Consider the following 22,589-nt stretch of genomic DNA (forward strand, 5'->3'; position numbering starts at 1 on the left):
GAGGGAAAGCCCCATTGCAGTAGCAGGACTCTTTGCACTGCCTCCCACTAGCACACTTGTTTAGCTGAACCCAGTCCAATAAAACTAACTTTGCAGACTCTGGATCTTAACACCACAACACCATTCATACAGCAAGCCAAACACAGCAGCAAAATGCTTTAAAAACATGACACCCCCCCTTAATGGTTAATTGTAGCTACAGAATTAATCTCGCACTGCAGAATTTTTCCAAGGGAAACCATGGAAGATGCATTTGTCCCTGCAGATCAAAGCACTTGGGGGGCTGTTTTAGCAAGTTTTCCAAAAGCAGGAGGTGAAGGGAAGAAAGGGCAGGGGAAAAAAAGGCTGAGAGAAAAGTTAAATTCATGAAACATACGGTAGAAACAACTTCCATGCGTTCCCAGGGAGCACATGCAAAGAGATTCCACTATTGCACTGCACTCACACTTCACTGCTCTTCAGTGCCCTTGGAATGTGAAATCTATTTACTGCAGCTCTCCACACTTTGAAATGTCTCTATTCAGTATCACAGGTGCTCCTCACCTATGGAGCCCGAACAAGAAAGGTGATTACTGCTGCAGAACAAAAGAAGGAGAGTTGCTCACATGACCCACATAGAACCAGAATCTCATCGTTGCCCAGAGTTAAGTGTTTCTTTAATGCTCATGGCTGCTGCGGTACCTTCAGACTGTGCCTTTTGACTGACAGTTTGCAGACAGCTAATTCCTCCATCCTGATTTAAGTCTTCAACTTATTTCCCCAGTGCTTTTGTTCCCCAGCTGACTGATTTATACGTACTCCAACAACTTTGACTCGGACAGAATGCATATTCACTTGTGGCAGACATCACAATAAAGATGTCGGTGTTTTTTGTGGAATTGCTAAGAATGGCTACCCACAATTCATCTCCAAAAAAGGAACAGAATTTGTTTTGTTTTTAACAAAAGAAAACTGTAGCAAAATGGGAAGGGTTCATGAGAAATAACGAAGAATTCGAAAAGGTAAATAAGTCAAGCGAATAATTGTATTAAGGAAAGACACTGACTCAAAGCAAGCCCATGATGAATTTTGGGTAAATGTTATCAGTTTAATTCACAAAGTGGGATGGCGGGGTTTTTTGTTTACAAAAAACAAACAAACAAACAAACAAAAAACAAAAAACAGGAAAAATGTTGGTTCCAACATTCCAAGTTAAAGGTTTATCTGAAGTTTGATAAATTCTCAATTTATCACCCGAGGTTTCACAGAATCATATGACTGTAGCGTTGGAAGGGACCCTGAGGATCATCTAGTCCAGCCCCCTGCAATGCAGGAATATGCATCTGTCCCATACGGGGACCAAGGCTGCCACCTTGGTATTATCAGCACCAACAGAAAGTTACTTACAATTTTGTTGGTCAATTCACAGTCAATTAATTTTTAGATGTATACACGTATTATGCGGAAAAATGTGTTATTGGAACAAATATATATTTATTAATAAAAATAGAAAAGGAACTCAAAGACACCTTCAGTGCAAATTACTATTGTAGGAAACCTGAAATGAACGCTCAACAATTTGAGGGTTGAATTGGCTTAATCAGCTCTAGGTGGTAACTGGCAACCTAGGGCTCCGGGGGAAAAATGGCACTTATTTATAAAACTTGCAAAGCTAATATCCTGGCACATTTCTGTGAATGTACCCCACAGTCTTCAAAAAACAGTAGCTAAGGCATGGGGTCACAGAAGATGAGGAGGCCAGGCCATGTCTGCATCCTCCTAGTGATTCGGGCATAGTTTTGAGTGAGCTTTTCAGCTGAACCTTAACAATTCTGATGCTGACCTACATAGCGCCATTCCGTTCATTTCCCCTGGATAATAGTGGCTGTTGAGGTGTGCACAATTTTCCAATATAGTAAGGAACCTTGCAGTCCTTTAAGAGGGAAATGTTGATTTAAGATGCTGTTAGATGGCAGATCAGCTCTCATCTCATTGATAACTCTTATTGCTCATTGTAGCCAGAATGTTGTAAAGCAATTCAGCAGTAACCTCTGAAATGACTGTTTGACTCAATTCTTATTAGGATAAAGGTTTGCTTCATCAAGGAAAGCCTTACAAGTGAATATTTTTACATATCTATTTGCTATACAAATTTATATCCTGCCTTTCTGTCAAAAGCTCTCAAGGCAGTTTACCTTGTAAATTTTAAACACAGTTTTAAAATGTTAATGATATAAGAGTCAGGGGGAGGGCTCTAAAATAACCCAAAGAAAAACGAACAGCAACAGCTCCAAATTAAATTGGTTAGATCCCAAAGCTTTCTCTAAAAGCCATGTTTCAGCTGCTTGCTGATAACTGAGCAACAAGGTTGCTGTACGAGCCACCTCAGAATATGCATTCCACAACCCAATAAGGGTTTTGGCCTTGTAGCCAAACCACTGAATTTGAAATGGCAAAGGGATGATGATCACTAGAGCCTCAGTTGCTGAATGGAGGACCAAAGGAAGAAGCCCCTGACTTGGACCACTTTTAAGGCCTTAAAGGTACCATAGTACTGTATATTGAGCCTGCTAGCAAACTGGGAGCCAGTGTGACCGAAAGAGCCCTCAGGCAATGTGATCAGAGCACCTCGCTTTAGATACCAGTGGAAGAAGTTGTCTCAGATTAACTGAAGTTTCCACACTCTGTTATGTGCAATACAACGATCCACCTTGAGAGCCAGTGTGGTGCAGTGGTTAAGAGCGGTGGACTTGTAATCTGGTGAACAGGGTTCGCTTCCCTGCTCCTCCACATGCAGCTGCTGGGTGCCCTTGGGCTAGTCACACTTCTCTGAAGTCTCTCAGCCCCACTCACCTCACAGAGTGTTTGTTGTGGGGGAGGAAGGGAAAGGAGAATGTTAGCCGCTTTGAGACTCCTTTGGGTAGTGATAAAGCAGGATATCAAATCCAAATCCAAAACTCACCTTGGATATAACAAGGGGAAACTTTGTGGGATAACCAGCCCCACATAACCAAGTCTAATTAAGGAATGAGGGGATTAAGACCACAGAGTAGAATGTTCTGTCTGGCTTAGCTCTCCTTGGGAGGAGCTAGATCAACACTGAAAACATTGCCTTTTGCCTCTAAGCTCTACCAGTCTGACATGGGGGCAGGAATCTTTTTATTTTATGTACAATACCTTTTTGTACAATACCCTGTGCAGAAGAGGTGCCGCACATTGAAACTGCTCCAAGCAGCTTAAAAGTGTTAAAACAAGAAAGAGAGAGAGAGAAAATCTTCCATTCACCTCATAAGTATACCTCATTGGTGCATGTTTTTGTCACTTTTTATGTCACAAAAGGACTTCCCTGGAATTGTCCTTTAAAATCCACACAGGAATGAGGAAGGACACACATTCACATCCACCTATGGAAGCAGGACAGGGGAGGCTGTGATCGATTCAACCATCCTTAATATATGCATATCAAACAGAAGTTTTAAAACGCAACCTTTAAAGATGGCACATTATGTTTATATCTATTTTGGGGCTGCCCTAACATACAGTAGTCTAATTTCAACCTTATAAAATAAAGCTGAGAAATGAATTGATTAAAATTACTGTCTTGGTTTCATTGTCTAAAGAAATCTGAGTTGTTCAGTACGTAAGGCCACTGCCCCACACTGGCTCACAGTGAGGGATTGGTAACAAATGCAGGGGTCAGCAAACTTTTTCAGCAGGGGCCACTCCACTGTCTATCAGACCTTATGGGGGGGCTGGACTATATTTTTTTTGGGGGGGATGAATGAATTCCTATGCCCCACAAATAACCCAGAGATGCATTTTAAATAAAAGGGCACATTCTACTCATGTAAAAACACGCTGATTCCTGGACCATCCATGGGCTGGATTTAGAAAGCGATTGGGCCGGATCCAGCCCCCGGGCCTTAGTTTGCCTACCCATGAAATAGGGTCTGAGCACTCCTTAAGCCTGAAGATGAAAAAGATGAATGTGAGCTGTATTATTCCAGTTACTCTGATGAAGATATCAATGAATGCCATGGGCTAAATAGTGGAGGCGGATTGGTTGATGGATTAAATAGCGTGGGAATTGGTTGAAGGGCAGGATAAAAATCCTATAATAAATAAAATGAAATACATCATGACAGCACCAAATGGTAGCAGCATATGTGCTGTGTTATCCTTGAACACCATTCCTTGTCTTACATCTCCCCCCCTTTCTGTTTTTTTAGTATACAGTGACCATAACAATCCAGAAATTTCTCTGAAGCAGACAGGACCTCCCTCTCTCCTCAAACTGTAATCACATCCAGGGATTTTCAGCAAAGAAGCAAAGTCAGCAGGAAAAGAAATCATCTGAGTGCCCTTCAAGCCATTCATCCTGAGCGTTTTTCTAGCACTGCATTGGTACTGCTGTGTAGTACAAATGACTCTTATTTTAGCATGCCTTCTGACTATAAATCAAGAAAGATGAAGCACAAGAGCAACAGGCGAATATCAGATGGACGGGTAAACAGCAGCAACACGGCTGGCATAAAAATGTATTCATCCCTCTTGTGGTGATTATTGGGACAAAATAGAAAGTGCAACTCGTGTTCAGATAAGAGCAAACAAAAGACTTACCTTTATTTAAAGTACAGGATGATGAAACCTTGAAAGCTCTGCTTTAAAGGACATGGTTGGTAGAGTGGAAAGCACAAAGTGGGGCTGTGGATACATTCTGGCATTGTCAGCCTGACAGGCAAGCAGTCCTAGAGAATGTAGACTGGTCAGGCACAATGGGATGTCGGTGGCGCTGTGGTCTAAAGCACTGAGTACCGTGGGCTTGCCGATCATAAAGTTGGTACAGTGGTACCTCAGGTTACATACATTTCAGGTTACATACGCTTCAGGTTACAGACTCCGCTAACCCAGAAATAGTGCTTCAGGTTAAGAATTTTGCTTCAGGATGAGAACAGAAATTGTGCTCCGGCGGCGCGATGGCAGCAGGAGGCTCCATTAGCTAAAGTGGTGCTCCGGTTAAGAACAGTTTCAGGTTAAGAACGGACCTCCAGAATGAATTAAGTACTTAACCCAAGGTGCCATTGTAGTTCAAATCTGTGTGATTGCTCTGTCCCAGCCCCTGCCAATCTAGCAGTTCAAAAACATACCAGCGCGAGTAGATAGTGTTGTGGCAGGAAGGTAAACATTGTTTCTGTGTGCTCTGGCACTCATCATGGTGTTCTGTTGTGCCAGAAGCAGTTTAGTCATGCTGGTCACATGGCCTGGAAAGCTGTTAGCGGACAAATGCTGGCTCCCTCGGCCTGAAAGCGGAGGTGAGGGCTACACTCCATAGTCAAATTCGACTGGACTTAACTGTCCAGGGAACCTTTTACCTTTACCTTTACCTTACAGCAGTTGAAAAGTTCAGTTGGATCAGACCAAGGGCTGAATGAATAAAACAGAAAAATGAATAAAACAGAAAGTCAGAAGATTCTAACATGTAAAACAGAGCCCATTCCCAAAACAGGGAAAGCCTTCACAAGATGTCTGAAGCAACTGATACTTCCTGCTTCACACATGGCAGAGGGAAGGGCATTCCTCAGCAATCTCCCATTGCTGTTCCCCAATGACTGGCATTCAGGTTAGGCATGCCCTCTCTGATTCTGGAGGCAATATACAGCAGTCATAACAAATAGCCATTGGTCACTCCAATAATTTGTATAATTGCCGGTCTCATAGCATTGTTGCCTTTTGGAGGTCTCCAGCATCAGATTCCACGTGATGCGTGTTGCACATGGCAGCCATACCACATAAAACAGCTTGTCAAGCAGATCATCCACATATGTGAAGCCTCTCATCCTTGGAAATGACTGCTGGTGTCACAGGATCTCTCATGATGGGCCAAGCTATGCTGTGAGCCTGTCTACATGTTACGGCCATAGCAGCTTTCATGTGGAGACGGTTGCAAGTGGGCCTCCATGTGGCAGTTGCAACTGCAACCTTTTCTCTCTCTTCGTGTTTTCTTTCTTATAGATTCAGCAGCAACATAAAGTGCACATCCAGCACATGACAGCAGATCAATATAAAATATAAGACAAAAGGTTACCCGACACAATAAAACAACAATGATAATTAAAGAAAGGAACAACAACCTAAAAACAATTAACTCCAGGCTCATTATTTACCAAACAGATGAAGCTAACAACAAACAACTGTGAATGTTTTTATACAGAGGGAAATTGAGGGAGATACAATTAGCGCAATAACAAAAATCATTATAAAATTGGCAGCGATCAATGGCTTCTGCATATTGGAATCTAGGTTATTTACATGAGTTATGATGTGAAACCAAGCTGGGAACAGTGAGGCAATGCACAAATAGCTGGCCACATTTTGTTAATTTACAATAAAGTTCTGCAGAGCGTGGTGGCAGTGCAGGAAGCTATCCGATTCAGGCTTATGTATATCAGGTGAGAAAAGCTCCTGCTGAATGAAAATGGAAGAAATTATCCCTGCTCTTCCCTTTAAGCTTCATCATTCAGGTGCATAAGAAACCTTATATCCTAATATCCTCCTACCATGGGCCCACAACTCCACTCAGGTAACCAAGATTAGCATTGTGTATTTTGCCCATGGGTCCCTTAGCCCTAAGTGGCAAGCCTCAGGAAGCATCCATTACCCTCAAACGTACCTAAGGGTGCTCACCTTAACTCGTTCCATGAGTTTGGCACAGTGCATATCCAGCAGGGGGAGCACCGGGATAGCCCCACTGGGACATTTTCACTAAATACAGTCTGCCCCCTACCTCCCAGGAAGCAGCAGTGATAAGCCTGACCAGATATCAGGTGAGCACTGCTGCCACACCATCTCTGTCTGCTACTGATCTGAACATTGGCTCTTCACTGACTTGCCCAGGTGCAAATGCCTGCACAGCTGTGAAGCTCACTGGAGTGTTGTGGAGAAGTCATCCACTCCCTGCCATCCTAATCTAGCCTACAGAGCTGCTCTGATGAAATGGGATGAAATTTGAGTTGAAAATTGTATAGCATTTGCTACAGCGAAAAGTGCTATCTTGATTAATAATATCCTGTACCAAACAGAATCACTTTCTCACACTAGTCCCTCTACAGAATCTCTTTTTGCAAAGGTACATTGTGTGTGTGTAAGGGGAAAAGGTAAAGGAGCCCTAAACAGTTAAGTCCAGTCAAAGGCAACTATGGGGTTGCAGCGCTCATTTCGCTTTCAGGCCGAGGGAGCCGGTGTTTGTCCACAGACAGCTTTCTGGGTCATGTGGCCAGCAGGACTAAACCGCTTCTGGTGCAACAGGACACCGTGACAGACGCCAGGGCTCATGGAAACTCAATTTACCTTCCCATCACAACAGTACTTAACTTATTTATTTACGTACTTGCACTGGTGTGCTTTTGAACTGCTAGGTTGGCAGGAGCTGGGACAGAGCAATGGGAGCGCACCTTGTCACAGGGATTTGAACTGCTGACCTTCTGATTGGTAGGTTCAAGAGGCTCAGTGGTTTAGACCACGGTACCACCCACCCACCCACCTGCCCACACGACAGACCTTTTATTAATGTCCTAGTCATAGGTCATTTTCTGCCCACCTAGCAGTTCGGAAGCACGTCAAAGTGCAAGTAGATAAATAGGTACCACTCCGGCAGGAAGGTAAACGATGTTTCAATGTGCTACTCTGGTTCACCAGAACCGGCTTAGTCATGCTGGCCACATGACCCAGAAGCTGTCTGCGGACAAACGCTGGCTCCCTCGGCCTATAGAGCGAGATGAGAAAGTCATCCATGGCTGGAGCTAAGGGTCAGAGGTACCTTTACCTTTAGTCATAGGTCATTACAGTATAATTTTTATTTTTTTAAAAAAACCAGGCCAAATAAGAATAAGAAATGCATCTAGCCTCATGTAATCCTGCATATGCTCATTGTCTTGCCGATTTCCAGGCCAGATTTGCGCTGCTGATGAATTATACTTCTAACAAAATCCCAGGGAACATGGAAGCCAAGCTGTGAGGCACTGTTGCATGTATCAGAACTCAGCAGTTAGAAGTAGTTGGGCTTTTGGAATGGTTTGCTTGACAGGGCAAAGCAGGCTAGTTCATTACCCCCACAGCTGCCGCTGCTTATGAAAAGCTGATGAGAATAAAAATGGGAAGAGGAAATGACTCTTGGTAGGATTGATACGATTAATGTTGTGCTGGGTAGGTCTAAATGCATGCCTTCCGCCATGGGGGTGAGCCACATTGTATGTGCAGAAGGATCATATTACAGTGGTACCTCTAGTTACGAACTTAATTTGTTCCGGAGGTCCGTTCTTAACCTGAAACTGTTCTTAACTAGAGGTGTGCTTTCGCTAATGGGGCCTCTTGCTGCCGCCGGCACACGATTTCCATTCTCATCCTGGGGCAAAGTTCTCAACTCGAGGTAACTCTTCCAGGTTAGCAGAGTTTGTAACCTGAAGCGTTTGTAACCTGAGGCGTTTGTAACTCAAGGTACCACTGTATAGGATATGTCTTATATGGGGGGGGGCATTGCCTAAAAATGAGGAAACGAAGCATAACAAAAGAGGGCAGAAAGGAGTGGCAATTTGTATATAATGCACAAAGGCTAATTTATGTGTCTTATACATGAAAAATTAGAATAATTAATATATGTTAAACAGAAATACATTTCACCATAGTGGGAAAGACTATGGGAGGGATTCAGCATAGCTCCATGCAGATTCCTGTGTCACACCAGCAGTTCTGCTTGCTTGGTGGAGTGATTGGCGTTCTCCTCCCCTCCCTGCTGTTCCAGGGGTTCTCCTAAAAAATTGGGGTTTACAGGGAGAAAGGAAGGAAGCACCCACGCACAAGCTTCTGCTGGTGGGCCTTTCTACTTAAATCCCATTTTATGACAAGGTAACTTATGTGTAAGGTCATTCCTAGAAAAATGTGATTGCCCTCTTTTTGGACAAAAGGGTCTCCTGTCCTATTTGGATGTCAATCAGGATGCCTTTTTTCCTGTTGAGCTTCGCCGGCCCAAAATGGCAGTTGTATCATTGTTGGTGCAGCTGAGTAGGAGCTCCGCCCAGCATGAGTGACAATAGAGAGAAGGGGGAAGGAGCAACTTCCCCTCCCCTTCCCCCCTTTCTTCCCTCTCACTGTTGGAGGACATTCCACAAACAGGAAGCCACCAGTGAAAAGAACCTCTGTTTTGTAGCCACCCATCTCACGTCCTTTGGCAGGACCACCCAAAGAAGGGCCTGAAAAGATTATTTTAGGGACCACTTGGCATCAGCCAATGTTGCCATTTTCTGGTTGCTGTGGCAAGGTTAGGGACAGAGCAAGAAGGAAATGTAGCAGAGAGGTGTGGTGTCATTGCCCAAGATACAGTGATGTTCCCTTCCTGTTCACCAGAAGGTCTGGATGTTCAGTGAGGGTCAAGAGAGGCTGCTGTCAGGCCTGCTTATACCTGTTAAAATGTTGTTCTAGGTACAGACCTGGAGCTTTCGAGGGGCACAAAGAAAGGGCAGAATGAGGAGAGTGGAAGACAGTGGGTACCTGAAGAGTGTACAAGCACAGCTGAGATGAGGAGCAGGCATTGTGACCACTTACTGCCATAGGTATCTTTTGGTTTGGCTATATTTTCCATCTTCCTGCAAGAAGGTTTTACAGCCAGTTTGAATCCCAAGACTTCTTCCAGCATGCTGTTGCAATTTCAATCCTTCCAAAGCAGCTGAATGAATTTCGCTCAGGGTAGAACAGCACCGAACAAGTCCTTCATCTGCCAGAGTCAGAGGTTTGTTTAAGAAGCACAGCTGCATAATGGCCCATGTAGGCTGCGCAAAGGTGCACCAAAGCGCCCCTTTAATCAGAGCACAGAGGCTGCACGGAGAGCCATTAAATGCTTTGTGAATGAGGAGTGATAATTGTGCTGTTAAATGTCTGCTTCTGAGTCCTAATGAGCGATGAAAGAGTAAGGCAAACCGCATTCTTAAGTAAGAAGACAACAAGCAACACATTTCTTAGCAATTAGAGTACCCCAGGGATTGCTCTTGAGGCAGAAGGCCAAACTTAGAACAATTCAACCACAGAAAGTACAGCCATCTCTGGAAGATGCTCTGCCTCTGTTTTGCTGCTTATGGTTTGGTTATTGTGTGTGTGTGGGGGGGGGGGGGGTAGGAAAGTTCACAGTGAAAGCCAAAGCAAAGCAAACAAGTGCTGGTAATGTTGGTACATAAGAGGCGGTTGCAGGATCAGGCCAATGGCCCATTAGTCCAGCATCCTGTTCTCACAGTGGCCAATCAGATGTCTGCTGGACTAAGTGCCACAGCACTCCCTCTACCTCATTTGCACAATATGATTATTGACAATGATTCAGAGTTTATCCACTCGGATCAATTCCAACCATACTTTTTCACCTTGATCCAGTTTTAGTGTCACCCAGGGATGGAGGGAAAATCTGCAAAACCTGGATTCCCCATCAGACTCGCCTACTTTGATCCAGGTGGGAAATGACCTGGACTGACTCACGATTCCTTTCAGTCCTCTTTAGAACCCACAGAAGATCTCGTCGTGAGGTGACTCGAGAGCAGCTATGCTGTACATTACTTTTTCATTATTATTTTACAAAGCTCCAGAAGTTGTCCTGCTGCTCACAGGCTGGTGCAGCTGCCATGTGAGATTCTTTCTGCTGCGTGCTTTGAATAGAATAGAGCAAGTCCCCCTGGCAGGGAGAGGATTTGATGACAGTCCATTGCTCTCAGGGGGAACTGTAGCGAGAGAGAAAATCACTGCCACCTCCATGTAACAGGGGGATTAAAAAACAACAACACTGGATGAAGGCAGCATGTAGCCCTCAGTCTGCCTCATCAATACTTTGATTTGTTATATTTTTATGTTTGCATTTCCAGGCAGATTTTAAAGGATGTCTCCTTTACATCACTTCTTCTAAAGTGCTTTATTCTCAGTGACTGCACAGTTCATGCATCTGATGATATAGACTGTTGGCCACAAAAGCTTCTTAGTCTTTAAGGTTGTCACAAAGACTCTTAGCTGATTTCTCTACAACAGACTAACGGGAATTCCTTGGAACTCAACTGATCAGTGGCAGACCTTGGGGTCTCAAATTTCAGTGGCACCCTGTGCGACAGCCAAATTTTCTCCTACCTCTCACCTTTCATTCAATGCAAGAGTTGCAGAGCTCCGAGTGTGACTGAACTGGTTTCACTCCCCTCAATCTGCCTCCGAAATGATTTAAACCCTGGCAGTTTAAACCGGTTCGGGGAAATCACACTGTGAGTCTTTAATAATGATCTTGTCTGAAGTCATTTTATACAGCAGCTTTTCCAAAAACATTCAGAGGTAAGTGTGAAGGCCTGAACAGAGCCTCATTATCACTAGTCAAGAACATGAAGAACAACATCATGCAAACACATTTATCAAACTGTCATTCTGCTGAAAAATGGAAACATTCAGGGAATGTATGTGGCAACAGAATATGGCATCCTTTCATATCCTAAATAATGTGTTATTCCATTATACAGGATATTGTTTAAATTTTGGGTGGGAAAACGATAATCAAAAAAGGTTATTGATTGTGTCACTCCACCAATAATAATGATTTCTTTGTGACTTTTCAACAGTGAGATACTGAGATTGCATAGTTAATATGAATATATTACTGTCAGTAATACACAGTCCAAAGGTAGCCTAATGCTCACCTTTTAATTATCCCAGATTTGGAAAAAATTGTGAGAAGTCTTCACTTTCAAGAGTCACTGATAGGCGTATCAATATTGTTAAAGAGAGTGCGTTTCCAAATGGGAAATAGTTCAGGTAAAACTAGAGGGGAAATGTTTATAATTGAAAAAGTGGAGTTTGAGTCTCACAAAGGAATAAGCAGATGGTAAAATCAAAGGATGTGAAGGAAAACAAAACCTTCTAAAAACTGAATCTGTTCAAAACTGTTCACAAGCCAAACATCCAGGCCCCCAAATGCAGGCTCAGAGTAAACAGCTAAGAGAAGTTCCAAAAACTGAAGAAGGGACAAGCTCAAATCAAGAAACCTGTTGTTATCTCCAAGCGAAGGGCAGGAGGGAACAGGGCTCCAAGGGCGTCCAAACAAGCAGAACTTGGAGCCAAGAAAGAATAAATAAAATTAAAGCAAAATGAGTTTTAGCACTGAGGTCATGATCTCATGTTCCAGCACAGGGTTGCCCAGCACTGCTGGCTGTGGGGAGTTTCACACCTTGTATCTTCTTTGCATAGGGATATGACCTCAGCTCGACTCAAGCATTGCCAACCCTTCTGTTTCTCACAATCCAGCAGAGTTCAGGAAGACAGAGACATTTCTGCAGACATTTGGGCCTGCTTTTAAGCTACAAGTAAGTGTCTTCTTGACCAAGGTTTGCTTCTATCCGCTCTCAAGGCTCTCTTCTATCCAGCTTCAAGGGCCATTGCCTTTACAATGCTTGCAGATCCCCCCCCCCAAATGGCCCAGGTAAAATACTGTACTCTTCCCTAAGCATCCCTTCCATCGAAAATCTCTCCCCCAGCCTGCTATTGGCTATATGGGTAAAGCCTCAAATACATAATATTATGCAGTTAAGACCCACATGAGCAGAAACATGCACATGGAGGCGTGTGAATTCACAAAACATCACAAGACCACCGTGATAGATGTTTGTTTTGATAGAATGCATTATTATGGACACATTATGTAAATGGAGAGATACAAAATGTCAAAGATCACCTTATGTGCCTGTGTTATGGTGTAGTCGCCTTGGAAGAATATTAAGATACACCCACACTGAGCAACTCAGCATGTCAGTAAAATGCTTTTTAATTGGTATGCTATATCCTGATGTTTGGTTAATGTGAGTTTGTGTGAGGAGAAGAGGGCAAGGGTATCTGCAGGGAAATGAGAGCAATGGGGCAGCTTCAGAAAGCAAGGGAGGAAAAGGGGATGGACAAATAAGGAACAGAATAAGAAAAGGGACACCCTTTTCTCTTTTTTTTATGCCTCCCTCCTGCCTCTCTCTTCTCCACATTCCTGCTACCTTGTTGCATCATGCCGAATATCCTCTGGATAGCTAAGATAGGAGTCTTACCCGTCTCTTATTTATGTAGCGCCCTCAATGTACCCACTGCCTTAGAGCTTCATAATCAAGGAGGTGGAGCTTCCAATTTGAAATAGGCAAATATAAAGGCAACAGAGCACAGGGAGGAAATGATATAGAGTTAGCAGAAAGTTTGCTGACCCAGAATTTGGGTTTGGGTGATAGCTGGCTCTCCAGGGCAATCCCCCCGTCCTCATAGCTGGCTGTTTGTTTTGGTCTCATGGCAAATAACAATATTTGCCCGCTTAGAGTTTAAATTTGAAATGGCCAATAGAGGCCATGGGGGGGGGGGGCAGGGCCTTGGCAGCAGACTGGATTGAACAAGTCTTCAGTCTGGTCTGTTTCTGGAATATTTAGGTCATCTGCACCTGGAGCTGACAACGCAGTCGGCAGAGCACTGCATGAACCCTTAGTCTATTTCCAGCAGTGGGGTGAGTTGGTGCATCAGTCCCGCCCTTGAGCAGGTGTAATATCTCAGAGTACCCCAGAAAAGGGGCCTGTTGAAAACTTCAGGCATCAGGCAGAAGGCTGATGCAGGATACACACCCAATGCTTAAGCCAGAGCCTACCTACATCTGTAATCAATAAAGTCATGGCCAATTTTCCATTCCAGTAGGTTATTGTGTCCATTTGTTCCACCATTTCACCACCTCACCCTTCCCGTCGCCAGGGGAACATTCAATTTAATTTAAATCTATGTTATGCTGGGAAATGTATTAATATCTCACCTACAAGGAATTTCGTAGGATGCTTGTTTGGATGGAGATTAAAATAAAGGAAAACATTGTGACTATTTTGTACTGTGCAAAGGTTAAATTAATAACCAGTACTTTCCTTCACTGTCAAGTTGTTATTTCTTAATTGTATATTACTAAACATAGCGGCACAATTCTAAAACAGAGACTCCAGAGCGGAATGCAATTCCACGCAGTTGTTTTCAAGCATTTACATTTTGATAAAAAAAAGATTTAAAGAAGTATAGAGTTTTTCACACCTTACAGTTTGGATTGCTTCATAATCTTGAATGCTCCATTTTCTCTTTTACTGCTTCACCAGTGAGCATCACATTGATGCTACAATGTAAACAGTGGTGGTTTTTAAAAATCTTTTTGTCCCCAAAGGGATCTCTTTCCTGAAAAGACATTTATTTTTCACAAATGCATTGTTACATGAACTGTGCAAACCAGCTTCCTTTTAAACACTGCCTAGTTGTCATATATTGACGTTAATCACTTTGCCATGAATTATGTGTAGCTGTCAGTGTTTGTAAAAAGAAAAAAAAAAAAAGAAAAAAGAAGAAGAAGGAAAGGGTTCTGACCTCCCTTTGTCTCTACAGCCTGGTCCTCAGACCCTTGTCTGCATAAAAGAGTCCACGAGAATATCCTTGCAGAGTTTTATTCTTAAAAGTCTTTGTGCAAAACACGACTGAAGAACTATACACACCAGCACCAATCAACCAACCCAAACACCAGCCTCAGCACCAAACTAACATTTCTCACTATATACAACCTGCTGCAAGCTGCTGAGTCATGCTGACCCAGCTTTATTCACATTAAAGAAACAGCGGCCATTTTAGCCGTGACAGTAGCTTGTAGGAAAGTGTTCTGGAACAGTTTCTGCAACCCCCATACAGGCCCTGTGGCCCACCAAGCCCTGCAAAACCCCACCTATCTTTTCCTGCATCCATTAAAAACTGCATACCCAGCCCACCAAACAGCTGTTTGGTGAGCTGGATGTGTGGTTTAAATGGGGAAATAGCTGTGCAGAGATTGCTATCCTCCTCACATGTCCATTTCTCTCTGTGTTTGTGGGTGTGCATGCACACACACAAATGCCTGTGCAAAATTATGTGTGTGCATGCAAGACACACAGCAATGACCCTCTCTGCATGTCCCACCCCCCCTCTGTGTGTGCAAGAGACAGCATTTGTGCATGTGTGTGCAAGAGTGTGCGCACATATTAATATGTTTGTGTGAGGGAGAGTTTAATTATGCACTGTTTTGAATGAGTACTGCCTTTTATCTATCCTGAATCTCCACCATTCACCTTCACTAAATAGGGACAAGGGTTGCACTGTGGTCTAAACTACTGAGCCTCTTGGGCTTGCTGATTGGAAGGTTGGCGGTTCGAATCCCCGCAACAGAGTGAGCTCCCATTGCTCTGTCCCAGCTCTTGCCAACCTAGCAGTTTGAAAGCACACCAGTGCAAGTAGATAAATAGGTACTGCTGTGGCAGGAAGGTAAGTGGTGATTCCATGCACTCTGGCTTCTATCATGGTGTTCCACCAGAAGAGGTTTAGTAATGCTGGCCACATGACCCGGAAGCTGTCTGTAGACAAACACCGGCTCCCTCAGCCTGAAAGCGAGATGAGCATCGCAACCCCATAGTCGCCTTTGACTGGACTTAACCGTCCAGGGGTCCTTTACCTTTTACCTTCACTAAAGAACCTCAGATCCTAGTACTATGACAGGGGAGAAATCAATCCACTTTTATAAGCCAGGGATAATTTTGTACAGCTATATCACGTTCCCTTTATCCACATCCCTCTTGGAAACTAAACAGCCCCAAACACTAACCTTTCCTTGTAGGGCAGTTGCTTTGATCATTGTGATTCACCTATTGCAGTTCTATAAAATCCTGTTTGACATGTGGTAACCAAAACTGGGCACAGTATTCCAAGTGTGGCTACACCACAGATTTGTATAACTTGTTGTTGTTTAATCATTTAGTCGTGTCCGACTCTTCGTGACCCCATGGACCAAAGCACACCAGGCACTCCTGTCTTCCACTGCCTCCCGCAGTTTGGTCAGACTCATGTTTGTAGCTTCGAGAACACTGTCCAACCATCTCGTCCTCTGTCGTCCCCTTCTCCTTGTGCCCTCCATCTTTCCCAACATCAGGGTCTTTTCCAGGGAGTCTTCTCTTCTCATGAGGTGGCCAAAGTATTGGAGCCTCAGCTTCAGGATCTGTCCTTCCAGTGAGCACTCAGGGCTGATTTCCTTAAGAATGGATGCGTTTGATCTTCTTGCAGTCCATGGGACTCTCAAGAGTCTCCTCCAGCACCATAATTCAAAAGCATCAATTCTTCGGCGATCAGCCTTCTTGATGGTCCAGCTCTCACTTCCATACATCACTACTGGGAAAACCATGGCTTTAACTATACATGTAGTTTGTATAACTACATGATGATAATAGGAATTTTCTTTTTGATACCTAACATGGAGTCTTCCTCCATTTCCACAACACTAAGATCCCTTTCCTGGTTAATAACAACCAGTACAAACCCCATCAATGTGTTTGTGAGGTTAGGATTTATTTATTGATTTGTCTCAGTATGCATTGCTTCACACTTCCTTCCATTGAACTGCTTTTGCTATTTTAATAGCCATTCACTCAATTTGCAGAGCTATCTCATGTGAGCAGAGGTAAGAAAATAACACATTTAATGGAAATAACTATGGCAGCAAGGCTCACTAGATTGTTTACTCTCCACAGTTTACCTTCCAGCAGTCGGATAAAAAATAGCTGCAAAATCATTTATTCAGCAATTATCAAATGATTTAAATAAGCAGCAACACTTTTGTCCTTGATATCATAAAAATTAATGAACCCACCTACGATTTTGTTCTTAATTAATTCTTTACCTACTCACATTTCCCAGATTCTATTAAATTCATCATCTCATTGTGGTCTTTTCATAAAGCATATCAAATATCATGAGAATAGATGGGTGTAACATGAAGATTATTTGACCTATGCATGGATAGCTACTAATGACAGATATTTAAATATTCTTCCCTGAATTTTAGGAGAGATTTTGCTCCTTTGGGTGAGCTTGCTTTTGTTTTGGATCTTCTTCCTAATGTGTTTCCAGTATCATAACCTTACATGTGGCATTTTATGTGCCATTTTATGCAATGTGCCTAGGTAGTTCAGTCGGTAGAGCATGAGACTCTGAATTTCAGGGTAGTGGGTCCGAGCAAGGTAGGGGGTTGGACAAGATGACCCTGTGGTCCCTTCCAACTCTATGATTCTATGTGGGTTTTTGTCAGGGCTTTTTTTTCAGCTGGAGCTCACCGGAACTCAGTTCCGGCACCTCTCAGGTGGGCGCTATTGCCATTCTAAGAGAACAAGAGAGGGATTCATGGTGAGTTCTGTCACCTCTTTTTATAGAAATATACCACTGGTTTTTGTGAAAAGCAATGGCAGTTAGTAAGCAATGGCTGTGAGAGAGGCTGTAGAGTGCTTTGGGTCTCCTGCTTTGCCATGGAGATGGAGGTCTCAGCATATGCTGAGGGTGGCTCAGGGGAGACCTTGAAACCACAGCTCCACACCCTAGAAAAGGGCAAAACCAACCAACCAACCAACCAACCAACCAACCAACCACCCTGGAGCTGACATAGTTATTTCCCCTCCTATTGGAAGTGGTCTCTGCAAATTTATAATTAGATAACAGATGAAATAATAGATTTGTATCAATTAATTATTTACCCTTGGCTACTTAAATCACAGCCCTTGATTCCTGTACAGTAATTAATTTGTGCTTCTTCAGCATCAAGATGAAAGACAGCAATGAAAAGGAGACAGACGCTCACCATTTGCATATGGATAGCTTATCCTCGATTGCCAAAGCTAACATAGCAGTTGGGAGAAAGATGCCTGCCTATTATTTGTCCTCTCAGCCATATTGCATTTTCAACTTCTGATCAAAATATAGGCTCAGGCAGTTTTTAGCTTTTACTTGATCCTATCCATTATGCACGTTATCTTTAGGGAATCTAGCAACTATAAATAAGATGAATGTGTGATGTCTGTTTCTCCAGAAACTCTGTTTTCATTGCCTGAGCACAGAGTAGTGAATTTCCCCCCAGTTTCTAACAATACTCCTATTAATCAAAGAGAATCAAGCAAACTGCATAATGAAGAAGCTAATGTGATATTAGCATATCATTCCACTTCTTCTTTGAGAAGATTCTGCCGACTCAGGGGATAAACAGAGAGGATTGATGATTGCACAGCGCTGCTTTTTCTACCTTGATGAAGTCTCCTGAGGATTTTTTTTTTTTTTTGCATGAAATGCAAGTGGGAAAGTGGGCAATTTTAGCTTCCTAGACTCTGACGAAATTTAAAGGGCAGCAGCAGCATGCATTAATGTAGCAACATTCCATTTTTAAAACTCCTAAACAAGATGATGGCACATTTTTAAAAAAAATAATACTTTATAGACAGGGACAGACAGAGGGATTATAAATAAACACAGAATGTATTATTCATTTGATTATTCATTACCTTACTGGTGCCATTTATTCTATCCACCATACTGTATTTGAAAGCAGCATACCTTGGATTTTGGTGTTTTCTGTGGCAAAGTTGGGTGGTGTGGAGAGAGTTTTGGCTCATCAGAGGTGAAACAGGATCTGCACCAGGCAATGAAGGAGGGGTTCTAGGGCTGCATGTCATGCAGGTCTTTAAAGTAAGCACTAGCATTTTGAATTTTACCAATGATACTCATATATTGTAATCCCATTTAAGCTCATTTGGAAGAAAACCCTGTTGAAGTCAGTGGTACTTACTCCTACATAAACATGCATAACATTGTGCAGTAGGACAATATTTCTTTTTTAATGACACCAAACTGGGAGTCTGCAGAAGGCAGAATTAGAATAGAAAAGGAATAGAATGTTACACTGAGACAACAAAGACCAAGAACCATGTTTGCCAGCAACCTTGTGAGCCACCAATTTGAATGGGCTATTAATGTCTTACCCATCAGTATTATCATTCTGTTGTGGTAACCTTCATTAATATGACTAGCCCACACCACACACATTTAACTGAAATAGTCTTAAGACAAATTTTAAAAAAGACTGATCGTTAATGCATTCACAATACTACTGCACTCTGATGAAAAAATAAATCTGTATTCAACCCTTCTTTATTAGTTTTGATTGGATTGCCAGCATTGAACGTTTCTGTCAGTGCACATATGGAGTTTTACTAAATACACTCAATTGTATGAATGCCAATAAGAAAATTTTAAACTTTGTTCTTAATTAAGCTCCAAAGAGCAAAGCTATTATTAGTAGTCCTCCTGCAGGGATGAAGATTAGAGGTACAAAACAACCCCCCAATAAATCTATTTCTCCAGCAACACAACATTTGCATATCTTTATCAGGACAGTATGTGTGTTTATTAAAGAGACAAGAATACGGTGGTGGATAAATTAAGCCTTGTTAGTGATCTTCAATACTTTTTTAAAATCCCGTACACAGTATGCTACAGACAAAAATGGAAAGAATAAAACGATCCTAGAAAATAAAAGAGTGTTGCAGTTTGCAAAGCGTTCCATCTTGTTTAGTAGAATCTAGTAATAGCATATATATCAGATCATACATCAAAGTACTCTCCTTGGCCATCAGCTCCACAATGTACCTTCCATGATTTTCCTTCTAGGAAAGAAAGAAGGAAGTGGCCTTATATGGAGTCAGACCATCAGTTCATCTAGCTAAGTATTGACTATACTGACTGGCAGTGGCTTCCCTGGGTTTAACATGAGAACATAAGAGCCTGCTGGGTCAGGCCAATGGCTCATCTAGTCTGGCATCCTGTTTTCACAGTAGCCAGCCAGATGGCTGTGGGAAACCAGCAAGCAGGACCTGAGAGCAACAGCACTCTCCCCTCCAGTAGTAGTAGTAATAGTAGTAACAACAACAACAACAACAACAACAACAACAACAATTTATTTATACCCTGCCCATCTGACTGAGTTTCCCCAGCCACTCTGGGCAGCTCCCAACCAAGTGTTAAAAACAATACAGCATTAAATATTAAAAACTTCTCTAAACAGGGCTGCCTTCAGATGTCTTTTAAAAATAGGATAGCTGCTTATTTCCTTGACATCTGATGAGGGTGTTCCACAGGGCGGGCGCCACTACCGAGAAGGCCCTCTGTCTGGTTCCCTGTAACCTCACTTCTCGCAATGAGGGAACTGCCAGAAGGCCCTTGGCGCTGGATCTCAATGTCCGGGCTGAACAATGGGGCTAACTGCTACTCAGAAGCCTACTGTCCCCAGCAGTGAAGGTAAAACGTATTCATCTTATCCTCAATTTGCAGGCTGGGGCATAAACAGCTAGCCCTGAGGTTGCGAACTTTTTCACAAGTGATATCAGAAATGTAGCCTGGATTGCATCACTTGTGAGTTTTGTTAATGCATCGACAAAAGCAATGATGAGCTGTGTTTAGATCGAATGAACATTGTAGTCATTTTGTTGTTGTCGCTTGACTGCTTTCCGGGTAAAGGAAACACATCCGTTTAAGCATCACTTTTAAAAATGCATTCAAACATAGGAAGAAGCCCAGCCATATAAGAATCCCCTACCTTTCAGAGCTTATTCGAACATTATAGCCCACCATGAGATGGTTGTTTGTGGTTGGATCTATAAAAGAAAAATGGTTAGACAATGTAAGCTGTTTAGATTGACTAAACCAATTTACATGGCAAATTGGTTACAAACTTTTAGGTCACCGCAGAAGCTTCTGTCACCATATAGCAAACTCTTCAGAAGTTTGCCGCAGAAGGTGCCTGTAGAAAAATGAAGGGCTAGCTCCATCCCCTAGATTGCTCTCATCCTGGCAACGCTCCCAAGGTGACACATGATTGGTAGTTCATCTATGAAGAGTTTCCAATGCGGGAACACGATCCAACCGGGGTTCCCATCGTAATATTGGTACACGTTTGGCTGATGAACTACCATGCTTCAGAGGCAACTGACAGTACATTGGCTTAGGATCACTGCAACCTCATCCCAAGGGTCAGAGCTAGTCTCACACATTCCCACAGGCACTTTCACATGGAAGCATTTTCCGCCAGTCTCCACACTCTTCCAAGTATCTTTTAAAGGTTCAAAATGCTACATGTATTCCCAATGTGCCATGGAAAGAGGATCTCCAACAAGCTTGCTAATATGGTCCTAAATTGGTAAGCACAAGGCAGAGGACCTTTTCCATTGTGGCAACACAGCTCTAGAATTCATTGCCAGCTGACCTCCAGACAGTGACCTCTCCAGTCTTTTTAGAAAACATTGAAGGCCTATTTGTTTCAGGTGGCCAAATCATCATCATCATCATCATCATCATCATCATCATCATCATCACCATCACCACCACCACCATCATCATTTAGTGTACTATTTTGTTAAAAAAAATAAAGAATGAACTGAAGAAATTGTGTTTTTATATTTTGGATTGAGTGGCTTTTTTAGTACAGTCGTACCTTGGTTGTCGATTGCCTTGCTACTCATACGTTTCAGCTCCCAAACAATTGAAACTCAGAAGTGAGTGTTCGGTTTTGGAACTTTTTATGGAAGCCAAACTTCTGATGTGGCTTCTACTATTATTTCCAGCATGCCTGCACAATCGGGAGCCAAACGGAAGCCGTGCCTTGGTTTCTGAATGTTTTGGAAGTCGAACAGACTTCCAGAATGCATTCTGTTCGAAAACCAAGGTACGACTGTATTACCAATTCATTCAGCAGTAGGGATGCCTTATAAAATAAAAATTATGTTGTATTTTACACATTTGAATTACTTTTATATTTTTGAATTTTAATCATGCAAGCCACCTTGTGAAAGTTCTACTCAGAAAGGTGGCTTAGAACTATTTTGAATAAATTAATGCAAATAAACACATGCTTGGAACAAAATCCTGTTTCATATCATTCTCCCCCAAAACGTCCCCTAAAGTTGGCATGTTCTCTTGATTTGATAGTGATATATGCCTCACTATGTATCAGGCATTTTTTTTTTCTTATCCAAGATTAATTAAATGCTCGCATCCATGTAAGTATGTTTAGGGCCAGGGTATTTCTAGAAGAAAATGCCGATAAGCTGGCAGCGCTACAATGGATATGTTTACATCATAGCATAACCATCTGGCTGGTGTGAGGGCATTTCAGCCCTGTGGAGTGTGCACATGGACAGTTTTTGTTTAGCCACTAGCTTGGAATCCATCCCATTACAGAGAAATATTCAGCAGGACATTTGCTTCCCAAGGACACAGGCATGAAGTATTAGCCAAGTGAGCCCCTCTTAGCTCATTTCCTATATTCCCCTGAGATGCGAATCAAAGAAGTAATGGTTTTCGTTAGCGATCTCCACCAATTACGGTAACTTTGTGGTCCAAATTTTACCTCCATCTTCCTCCATCTGTTTAATCTTAGGCAAGCTTGTGGCATTCTATCCAGCCCACAGCTAAGGATGTGAAAAAGTCTCTGCATTTTTCTTGGCCATTCTCCTTTAAAGAACAGCACTTTTCATATTGTTTGAGGAATATTGGAAATAACACTGTGTCCCCAAATTACTCCAGGATTGTGCAAGCTCTAAATTACTGTCAATTTTTAGCTATGAAATTTTCATCTGTACCGCAGCACCATTTTTACCTTTTGTTATTGCCAGAGCTGCCTCTTATATAATTTAAAATATTCTGAATATTTCGCTGTCCCTCTGATT

At 42.6% G+C, this 22,589-nt stretch overlaps 1 protein-coding gene across 1 annotated transcript in view; it reads right to left on the minus strand.

Annotated features, from left to right (window-relative positions):
* LOC309333344 (phospholipid-transporting ATPase VB-like) overlaps nucleotides 1–18,457 on the minus strand; it is a 145,728-nt gene extending 127,271 nt beyond the window's left edge. Inside the window, exon 1 of the mRNA XM_081846717.1 lies at nucleotides 18,372–18,457. Within this exon, the coding sequence (XP_081702843.1) occupies nucleotides 18,372–18,385 (14 nt within the window). The 5' untranslated portion in view covers nucleotides 18,386–18,457. The remainder of the gene's footprint in view (nucleotides 1–18,371) is intronic.
* Nucleotides 18,458–22,589: the final 4,132 nt, after the last annotated feature.

Source organism: Podarcis erhardii, assembly GCF_964252035.2.
Source record: "Podarcis erhardii genome assembly, chromosome: 2".
NCBI lineage: Eukaryota > Metazoa > Chordata > Lepidosauria > Squamata > Lacertidae > Podarcis > Podarcis erhardii.